Consider the following 11,589-nt stretch of genomic DNA (forward strand, 5'->3'; position numbering starts at 1 on the left):
TTTTCATCATATGTCTTATAATTACATGTTAACTTCATTTCATGCCCAAATAATGTAAACATAGAAATATGAAGGGTATTTTACACTAGATACACCAACATCATTCAGCTGTGAAAATTTCTCCCATTGTTTTGTGCTGTATGTGGTATTTTTGGAATGTGTCCAAAAGAAAAATTGATTGTGGAAATAAATCCCACACGTATAGCCTACCTATCCAAATCACGAAATTATAGAAATAGTCACGTTTACAATATACTTTAACTTAACATGTGTGTGATTTTCAGAAAGAGCAAATTTATACAAAGAAAATTAAAAGTAAGATATTTTTCCTGTTCACATTTTGATTGACTGTGTATGGAGGATGATCATGTATCAAAATTTTCATCAAAGGTTGCAGGAGAGAATGAAGAAAAATAGACTTGAACGGGAAGAAAAGAAAAACAGGATGCACTAGCAAGAGAAATACAGAGGAGACAGTCTGGTAAAATGATCATTAACACCAAGCAGAAGTAAGTTGTTGCATGATTATTTCACACATATTAGAGACAAAAGCTTTATCCTATTAATCAAGTTGAGAATAGTTGGAATCATGCTCACAGTGTGTAGATTTTCAGACACTTCATATGTCTACATAATAGTACATTGAAATATCACAGAACGACTTCAATTACTCATGTAATGAAGAAGAACCTCGGGGGTCAAAAGGTCAGTAACAGTTGTCAAGGTAACACTGAAGCCATTATGTTTACTGTAAATGTTTTCTGGACTACAAGTAGCATACAGAAAAACGTTTCCAAAATTCTGAATGAGATTGATCAGTTATGTATAAATGTGATTTGAAAAAGATGTTTATCTTAAACACAAACAATGATTGAAAACTGTTTGCAAGCTTTCGAAAATGTTTCAAACAAAAAGTTCTATGACAAAGCCTTGACAACTGTATACTATTCGGTGATGGGAAGAAAGTGTAAATCAGCTGTAAAAATGCCAAGATACAATTTTGTCCCAGTAACACTAATGCTGCCGGCAGTCTGAAGGACAACATCCAAAAAGTGGTAGAATGGTTCAAACATCACCCATCCCTCGGACCTTTCTACATACTTTGAAACATCACAGAAGCATAATTACATAATTACACCTACTAAATTCTGTCTGAGAGGTCAAAACAGCATGGTTATAATCTGTCTGTTGTGGGGGCCACAGTGGCCGAGTGGTTAAGGTGTCCCGACACTTATTCACTATTCCTCCATCTCTGGGTTGTGAGTTCTTAACCTACATGGGACAGTTGCCAGGTACTGACCATAGGCCGGTGGTTTTCTCCTTGTACTCCAGCTTTCTTCCACCTCAAAAACCAGGCACGTCCTTAAATGACTCTGGCTGGTAATAGGACGTTAAACAAAATAAACCAAACTAAATCTGTCCATTGTCTATCCAGCATGCAACTTCTTCTCAATACCTGATAGGCTAATGTAAAAACACTCTAAGGATTTTTCCTGATTAACTAAAAAGTCTTGAATGTAGATATTTAGCTGCTAGATTCCCAGGATAAATCTAAATAAAGTTGATATAACAAATGATAATGACCTGAATACCTTGTTTGATTGATAGGATTGAGGAGACTGAGCTTAAGAAAATTGCAGAACAACGACAACGAGAGAAGCGAGAAGATATGGAAGCAAGGTTTGTAGCACACATTCTAATTATCTTGGTTCCTAATTCTTGGTCCTGACCAACATTGCTCTAGACATAAGTATTATTACTCTGTCGGGTAAATCAGATGCATATATGTAATCTATTAAACTCCTATTTATATTTATCAATGCCCTTCAGGTAGGGTGTAAAAATTGTACCTGCTATCTCGGGTGACATATTCTAACCGCCTTTTGTCTTGTCGTGCGTCCGTAAACAATTTACATTTTCGACTTCTCCAAAACCGCTGAACCAAATTCAATGAAATTTGACAGGAAACTTGTATGGCCAAAGGTCAACCAAAATTGTGAATTATATGGTCCCGACCCTCCCAGGGGCCTGTGGGATGGGGCTAAAAAATTTCAAAAATGTTCTTCTCAACTCCCAGATATGATAGAATCAAATACTCTTTAAAGATCGAATGGTCTCAAGGTCCTTTACTAAAATTGTGAATTTCATTACCCTGGGGTCTCATGTTTCCACCTGGAGTGGGGGTAAAGTTCACTATAATTCATATATGGAAAATTTTTGAGCATCAGTTGTTCCAATTACCATTGGAAAGAATACAAACTTGGATATAATTATCATCATGGGATGCCTGTTGTGAACTAAATGTATATTGGCACTGACTGCCCCCCAGGGGCTTTTGGGCTTGGCCAAAAAGGAACAAATTAACTAAAATTTCAAAACACTTCTTATTAAAACCCAAATAAGGTAGAATCAAATGCTCTTCATAGATAGAAGGATCTTATGGTGCTTTACCAAAATTGTGAATTTCATGACCCTGGGATATCTCGTTTGCCTCTGGGGAGGGGGTAAGCTTATTATAGTTTATATAGGGAAATAATATTTTTGACTATCATTTGTTTGATTTCTATTGGAATTAATTCTACTTTTGTTAGCATTATCAGCATGGGACAACAGCTTGATGGTATGCATATGTTGGCCCTGACTGACCCCTTGGGTTGATGGACCAAAAAGGGTCAATTGAATTGACTTAAATATTTCAAAACTCAGATGACAGTTCCTATTGTCTTCCTCGACATTGCTTCACTTTGGGCTTTATTTGAGAGTTCGCCTCTCTGGGGAAGCTTCAGGTTTTGTCCAATGGCTGAGAGTCTCTTAAATGGTAGCTGCTATTCCTGCTTATCGCTCAGCATTTTGGGACGACAGGGTGTGGTGTCCTGCTGGGTGTCTTTGGCAGTATGCTTCAGTGAAGTAGCTCTTAAAAAGACGGCATCAGTTCTGCACCATCACAAGGAGACCGAACATGAACATACTTTTAGCACACACACTAACCACATACAAGAATCTCACACACACACAGGAAACAGTATTAAAATGAAAATTGTTGATAGGAACCTTTCACAAAAATCAAACCCCAGTCTTAAATGTGTATCATAATTAAACTGATTACTATTTACAGGTTCTATCTGTGGGATTTGTCCTAAGTCCCTGTGCTATAATTAAACTTACTGTATAAATAAACATACATATCAACTGTTAGTGTGTGTTGTGATCAAGGAGCAGAGAAGCATAATGAGAAAAAGGAGTTGATGAACTGTTCATAAAATGGAGGTTAAGGGATTGTACAAAATATTTAAGGGATATTATAGTTGATTGGGTATGATGTTTTTATTCCTGTTGAATTTTTCAGACGGAAAGTAAAAGAGGCAATAGAACGTGACAAGGCAGAAAGAGCAGCAAAGGTCAATGCTTTCCATTCTTTACTACATAAGCATCACTTAAAAGTGTAGAAAAATCCTAAATTTATCAAAACATTTCTTAATCACAATATGATTGATTTTTACTGTATCAATACCATTACTGAATATTTATTTTATTGAAAATAACACATGGACCAAGGATAAACTGTTTTATGGACTTAGGAAATCAGTATTTTGCTTCAAAGAATGACATTAATTGTGAAGAATTGTTGGTATTTTAATTTTGATATTCATTTATCATTGAAGTTAAAAGTACATTGATGAGCTGTAAAGCTCAAGGAATTAGATACCTTAGAACACAAGCACACTATATATTGTTTTAAAGTTGTTTCAACTTGAATTGACAGAAGAACAAACCAGATGTTTCTAAGACTGCTACAGCTCCACAACCTACACCTGCTGCATCTGTGGAGAAAAAATCCTACACTGATTGTCAGCTTCAGGTAAATACACCCACACTAAACATCGGGTACAGGTATAAAATACACCTGCACTGAACAACATCAGTTAGGTAATGAATCTGGGGGGTGGGGATAGGGACCGGTATCCTGAAATCAGTTTGTCGTCTGTCTGTGTACATTACTTTGTTCAGACAACTCTGTGGATGTAGCCATTACACACTGCATTTGTGCAGGCAGGACTTTCATGTGTTTGTAGACAGATCTTGTCTGAATAACTCATATAACAGTTTTCATTCAAACTTTTCAGAAACTTTTGTAGTCTGCACTCATGTACACTTAACTTGTGCATCTATGCTTACTTTATTATTTGGTATTTAGCGGCTTTATCTTAATTAACAAGTGTTTAGGGCAGAGTTAAAATAAGGGTGGATTGGCGGGCATTACCTGGTAAGTCAGCTTTCTTGGCCACAGTTCTCATTTGTGTTGTGCCTGACTTTTGTGTCATCTGCAAAAGCAAGCGAAATGTAGGTATCGGCGGTAGGTAGTGGTGGTGGCAGGCATCCACACACAGGTTTTGGTGAGATTACATTATTGTATTTTGATGTTTGGTCAAATCCATCCAGATGAGCATTGCATGCCCTCTGGGCCTCTAATGTTTAATGACCTGTAAGGCTCTGGAGCAGGATTCATTTTCTGTATACATGTACACCTTCATAGTTTTGAAAATTAGCTTTATTGGGGAATCTTAAAACAAATATAAGTAAGTAAAAATAATTATCAAAACTATCACTTCAACAGGAGGAAGTAGGAGGTATTAATCGCCATGGTTACTTGTAGATTCGACTTCCGGGTGGAGATACATTAAACCACACCTTCTCAGCCAAGGAGCCACTGGCAGCAGTACGTTTGTATATCCAGATGAACAAGCCAGAAACTGGAGCTTTCAATTTACGCCAGAATTTTCCACCTAAAGTCTATCAACAAGAGGATTATGAAAAACCTTTAGACCAATTAGGTAATTCTATTCTATATGTCTTATCTGAAACAGGAAGTGTTGTGTAACTGATCACAAGAAATCATATGGCAGCTTGGTGGTTATCATGGAATTTGACAATTGAAGTTCTGAAAGGATCTTTCTGATGGTTTCTATCAAGACTCATTGAAGGTTGTAATATTGTCATTTCTGAAAAAGTGAAGTACAGCCTGCAGATCTTTCTCATAAATGGAGTACTGCCTTGTTTTGGAAACACAATTTTGAGCTGGAAGCAACAAAATATGACTATTAGAAATCATATTTTACTCCTTACTATTCTAGTCTTTAACTCAAATGATGTTTTGATAAAAAAATCCACGCTATGTTTGAATTGTAAGCACAGCTTTTTGCCAACAGTTAATAAGAGATAAGATAGTGTCAAACTAACAGATATATGTCCATAGAATAAAAGAAAATCTTATACAATGATGTAACATTTTTCTGTCTAAGTAGCTTTTCCCATGTGACATGTCATTTGTTGTTTTCTAATAGGGTTCTCTCATTTTCTGTTACAGGACTAGTACCAAGAGCGAATCTACTTGTAGTGAAGAAGTGAATCTGTGATATATAATGTACCAGTATGAACCTATACATTTCCATGTCGGCTGCCATTGAAGAAATAGTTGATGCATTAAGTGCTAGGGACTCCTTCATTGTGTGGAAGATGTCCGTCTGTTACTTTCCATGAAAGATGTTTTAAATTTGTATTACATTGTACATGCACAATGAATTTCAGCTCGAAAGATATTTGTCACAGATATACTCTTAGTAGTGCCAATTGTCTGTACTTTTATTATGATGAATTCACAACTATAATTAACTTACAACATAATGATGCATTCGTATATGCCTGATAGGTATGTGTTTATTGACTGACAACATAATGATGCATTCGTATATGCCTGATAGGTATGTGTTTATTGACTGTTCAGGGAAGAATCTTCCTTCATCTGTGTGCATGTCTCATGTGTTTTGCTGTGATTGTAACCATTGTATTCAAGTGAAAATGTTTTATTTGATTACATGTATTTATAAAATGCATCTTTCTTGAAAGTAATTGTATGCCTTACACATTTCCGAAATAATAAAAAATCTACAGATTTTTTGTAGCTGAAATAAGATCTTATTCAAATGTGAACAGGACAAAAAATACATTTTATTCAACAAACACCGCCGGGGGGGGGGTTTAAATTGAAAAGTCCTTCACCATTCCCATCCTTCCAAGATAATGCCAATAAGCAATTTTTTTAAAGGAAAAACTGACAAGCAGTTGTAGACAGATGGACAACCATTGTTGTTAGCTCACCTGGCGCCCATCGTCCGTCCGTCAACAGTTGACTTTTTCATAACCACAGACTCAAAATTGTACAAATGGTGGGGACGACCCCCCCCCCCCCACCCCCCCAGGGTCAATTTGACTAAATTGATATAAACAAATTCTTCTCTGTAACTAAGTAATGGATATCGCTCATATTTACCTGGTAGCATCCCTATGGGGTGGGGATTCAAAATTGTTCAAATGGTGGGGCTGACCCCCCTGAGTCCTGAGGGGTGGGGCCAAAAGGGATCAATTTGGCTAAATTGACATTTTTAGATTTACAATAAAACCAATGTTCATGTACCCATATGAAATGCTTATGATATATTGACAGCAATACCAGTGACAAATATACTTAAGCATCATTCTTGTTTCATATCTCTTGAAACCAGGTGAGCGATACAGGCCCTCTGGGCCTCTTGTTGTATTTCTCACACAGCAAACTTGTTAGGAGTTATGCCATATATTCATACATAAATTTGAATTTCATATTGGCAGGTGGTTATTTTTTCTTTGTGTCCATACAAATCAACATACTGTGTAACTCTTCTGCTGTGGTTTGAAAATTGTGAAGCTGGCATTCATCAAAATGTTCAGATGATCAATTTCTTAGAGCAGAAGTTTGGGGAAGAACCCATTTTGTATAAACATATTTATTTTATCTATCTCATCCCAAGTTGGTATTGTGTATCCCTGAAAGTTGAAGCCTGGAATTGCGAGGGTGTAGGGCCTAAAATTAGTTTATTTTAGTGCCTGTATCTCTATTATTGTGCTCCTTCTTAACAGTTGTTTATATACCAAATTTGTCATATTCAATTTACCTTGGGAGTGCAGTGAATTTATGGTGTATAAGAATGCTGAGAGGCAAAGTCTAATATCTATAGATCTTATACAATTATCATGTATTGCATTCTTCAGAATAATTGTCAAAACAGCTTTAATTTCCAAGTCAACAATGCAGGACCTATGAACCTCTCTTCAAATTATCACTTATAAGATTGAAATCACTGTTGATCCAATGAACTATAATCATTGAAATGTATGCAAGTATATAAAAAAACCACACATCTTCAATAATTAAATTTTATTAACTTTATTAAGTGAAAAAAACTGAAACAGTGATATCTGACAAGGTCTGTCAGACTTTCTCTCTTAATGTTAGCACAGTATTTTCAAAAGTTGCATATTATGAACATGATTTTTTATACTAAAGTATATACAATCCATTCAATGTTCTCCCTAACTAGTGACAAACACATGGAAGTTAATGAGGAAAGATAAATGTGTTTCAATGTTACATGTACACTAGTGACATTACAATTCACTACCTCAGTTTGGTACTAGTTTGCTTCCCGGACAAAAACACTCGAGTATGTACATACCAGGTACCAACTGTGGGTATAATCATTCTCACTTCAAAGACACATTCAAGAATAAATAATCAGACATTAAATAATTTACATAGACGATGTATTTCTGTTGACCAGTCATACACTAATGCAGGTATCATATTTATCCTTTTATAAGCCCAGGAGGACAACACAAAACTCTTGACACAAAGTACAAGGTGGGCTTATTGCTGGACAAGGAAATATAATTTTGGTACTATACATGAACTGCAGTAGACCTGGATGGGCTTATTACACTATGCCTAACATGGGCTTAGTGTAGAATAAATACAGTAACTGTATGATAAATATAATACATTTACTTAGTGATAAAGAATGTTTCACATACAGAATGCAGGTGGTGCATTTTTTGTTGATCTGGCAATATTATTGATATAATAAATTATATGAAATATCGCTTTGATAAAGTTAATAGTTAATTTGATATAAATATGTACATGTATAGTAATTATAGTTGGATCAAGTATTATGCATGTTGTTGGCATATGTGGCACTGTCCCGATTTTGATAGTACATGTACATTGGTTCATTATGACATAGCATGGCAGTATTCAGCATGTATTCAGTATACAAATGTACTATTAACTATGGCTCAACTAAACTATTATTGCATAGAAACAAAAAGTCATAATTGGTTATCATACAGCCTTGTTGATCATTGATATTTGACAGTCTTTGAGCGAACAGTCCACTCAACACCATTTCCATCTTGGTTCACACGGAATGGAAATAATAGTTGAAAAGGGATTTTCCAAATGGATCCAAATACTGAACGAACATTTTCCAGAGATGTCCGTCTGTACCAAGGAATTCCTTTCCACGCTTCATAAGATGTCATACCAGCAGCAGCTAATATGATCTGCCAACACAGGAAGAATACGCCACCACAAAAACACATGAAGCAAAAGCAGATATGGACAATTAGAAACAGTTGGCCTAAGGAAACGTATCCCATAAAGAAATATACCAAACCCACCATCGGAATGTATGCAAGTCCGTCCCAGGAAAAAACAGGAATTGATTGTGTGGTGTAGGTCAATTGTAGAAAGAGAGCAAACAGATTGCCCCATACCATGTATATACAAAACATGACGAAGAAACGTTGATTGTAAAAGCCAACACATGAGTTAGTGAAGAAACAGTGATGATCTCTCTTGAGCACACAACGGTTACAAAGACGGCAGTGATGGGATCTAGGTGGAGCATCAACCTGTAAAACAAACGTTTTAATGAGTAAATACATTACACTTAAATGAACAACAGGCTGTGATATGTAACGGTTATTAAATATATGTTTTTGTATGTTTATTTTAGCTATTTTCTGGTCAATAGTTACACTGAGTAAAACAAGTACAATTTGTATTTCAATAAAAATAGCAGCACTCGTGCATAATCAAAGTTTGAACATTGCTATTTTTAGCCAACCATCATCTGATTCTGATGGGTAGTAAACAATTTCAGTTATAGATCACAATTTCTTGAGCAGTTCTGGATGGATACTAAACATCTAGATTTCCTTTAGTCCTAAATTGTGCCCATTCAATTTTGAGTCTGAAAACAAAATGTCTGACAGGATTTTGACAGTTGGAGTTATTATCTATATTTTTTGAAAGTACTGGTGAGATATTTCTCAAACTTCACATGTAGGTTCATGTTAGTTCCTGCTTGTGTCCTTTTATTTTTTAGTCTCATCGGCAAAAACAAAATGGCCGACAGGCAGCCATCTTGGATTTTGATTGTTGAAGTTTGTTATCTCTACCAGATATTCCTCGAGAAGTAATGGAATGATATTTCTCAAACTTCACATACAGGTTTCCCTTGGTCCTTATAGCTGTGTCCATTAAATATTTGGTCTGATTGAGAAAACAAAATGGCTGACAGATGGCCATCTTTGATATTGACAGTTGAAATTTGTTGCATATATTTCAGAAAGTTATTCCTTGATCTTTCTTTGTTCTCCGCATTATCAAAGGATTTAGAGGAAAATGGGAAAGGAGGAAATGTGGAGAAAACAGCCTTTCAAAAGATTGATACAGATAATTTAATGATAGGCACCAAAATCCTTCTCTGGTTATCGGTAGTGGCCAGACCGCGGTTCAAACCCGGGTCCTCCGAACACTAGCCGGATCAGCTTCCTGGTCACCGATGATCGACCCAGCCAGTACCGCTACACTTCTCCCTCCTTTTTTTCAAGTCTTCGCCCTCGAAGACACGAGACCTTTATACCACCACTGTGGGTATTTTAGCTGGGCGCAAATTTTGTAACAGGAGAGGAGAAAATGTAGCGGCCAGAGCGGGGTTCAAACCCGGGACCTCAGAACACTAGCCGGATGCTCTAACAGAATTACCTGGTCACCGATAATTGACCCAGTCCAGTCCCGCTACAATGATATTGAACATCTGATTCGTGTGGTTAAAACTATCGCGTGGTGTTAAATTAATTAAGGAGCATTGGATTTTAAATACCAGAACAATATTACTTGGATTGTCTCGCAACAACATTGGACTCACTTGACATTTGGGACAGTTGATCCATCCAGGCGGAGTCTCTTCTTGTCCGGGAAACTTTTCCTCTTTGATTTCGGACGTCACGTAGTTATTTTGTCCGAAATACGTGCCCATCCAATTGATTGTACATTCAAATAGTGTGAACCAGACCAAGACTGAGGCTAGTATCATCGCCCAAGTGTCGCCCCAGTACAACATCGGTACGAGGAAAAATTGACCTTCGAAAAACAAGGAAACTACCATTCCCCAGAAAAACATCTGTCCATATCGACTTGCATCCTTTTCGTCTGTTTGAAAGTTACGCTTGTGATAATGATTTTGTAATTTTTCTTTTAAAGTACCTCCCTTATTTCTCTCTCTGAGCTCCATGTCGACCACGCTTGGGATTGTCGGTGAAAGTCTAAGTGAAACCGGAAATTAGAGTGTTACTGCGCAACCGTGTAAACAGAAGGGAGCAGTCGTTGTTTCAGATCGTAATATATCATAAATGTTCAAACCACATATCGTCATTTTTACCAACTACAGTAGCATATAATACAGTTTTAAAATCATTGTATTTATTCTGTTATATCATTTTATTTCTAACACATTTACTAATTAGAGAGAAGTCAGTATTGTATTCTGTTACCGGTGATAATGAACGCGTCCCTCTGTAAACAAGGAGTAAATAGTTGACGAGAAAAAACACGTGGGAACATGATATTTCGTTTAGTTCTGTTCCCAGGTAAGTGGGGAACGTTAACGTTATATATATATATACATTTGTGTCTGAGGGAAACGCCATTTACCCCTATTATGATAGGTAATTTTATGCTCCTTTAATTTGCGTGTTCATAAGTCACATGATAAGATACATGTACTCTAATAATAGCCAGACATGGTGACAGGGCCAGAGAAAACTCGGGCTACTCTAATAATTGCGATGTCTACTGTACTTAAGAAACTTGGGGTTCTACAATGATTTTTTTTTAAGATAAAAAGAAAATGACATAAAATCTATTTGTATTAAAAAATAGTCCATTAATTTATTCATTGAATATTTTTGTTTGAGATTGAACACATGCAGTATCTGTTGCGATGTATATAATTAAGCTTACCTGAGATGTTGAGGCTTAATTAGCGAAAAGTTTAAAATCATTTAGCGGTGCGTTAAACGTAAAAAACAAAAGCTGTCAAGTAATATTAGGTCTCAAGTAATTGTACATAGATTATTATTGTTATCTGTTTTATTTCTTTCTTTTCTTTTTTTTTTTTTTTTTTTTTTCAAGGCAGGACTTTTAAAGTCAAGATTCCTGTCTATATAATAAACTTGATAAAAACAGAGACCTATATTCTAAATGAGTTAATTGTTCCTCACTGTACCCATACACGTAGCAAAAAAGGCAAAGGTAAGCAGGAAAATGTTGTCAAGGGAGATAAGCCATGGTTTACAGATCCCTGTAAACAAAGATATAGAGATTATAAATATGAACTGTATACTTTTAATGTTTGTAAATCGACTGTG

At 36.0% G+C, this 11,589-nt stretch overlaps 2 protein-coding genes across 2 annotated transcripts; one reads left to right on the plus strand and one right to left on the minus strand.

Moving 5' to 3' along the window:
• The first annotated feature begins 434 nt into the window (after positions 1–434).
• LOC117320825 (UBX domain-containing protein 1-like) lies at positions 435–5,966 on the plus strand. The gene is made up of 6 exons (XM_033875310.1): positions 435–509; positions 1,609–1,680; positions 3,347–3,398; positions 3,764–3,859; positions 4,655–4,832; positions 5,366–5,966. Exons 1-6 carry the CDS (start codon positions 487–489, stop codon positions 5,404–5,406), a joined length of 462 nt encoding a protein of 153 aa, XP_033731201.1. The 5' UTR covers positions 435–486; the 3' UTR covers positions 5,407–5,966.
• A 1,274-nt stretch (positions 5,967–7,240) lies between these two features.
• LOC117320824 (palmitoyltransferase ZDHHC22-like) lies at positions 7,241–10,511 on the minus strand. The gene is made up of 2 exons (XM_033875309.1): positions 10,089–10,511; positions 7,241–8,787 (listed from the first exon to the last, which is right to left on the minus strand). The coding sequence occupies exons 1-2, from the start codon at positions 10,452–10,454 to the stop codon at positions 8,233–8,235; spliced, it is 921 nt and encodes a 306-aa protein (XP_033731200.1). The 5' UTR covers positions 10,455–10,511; the 3' UTR covers positions 7,241–8,232.
• Positions 10,512–11,589: the final 1,078 nt, after the last annotated feature.

This window comes from Pecten maximus, unplaced genomic scaffold, assembly GCF_902652985.1.
Source record: "Pecten maximus unplaced genomic scaffold, xPecMax1.1, whole genome shotgun sequence".
NCBI lineage: Eukaryota > Metazoa > Mollusca > Bivalvia > Pectinida > Pectinidae > Pecten > Pecten maximus.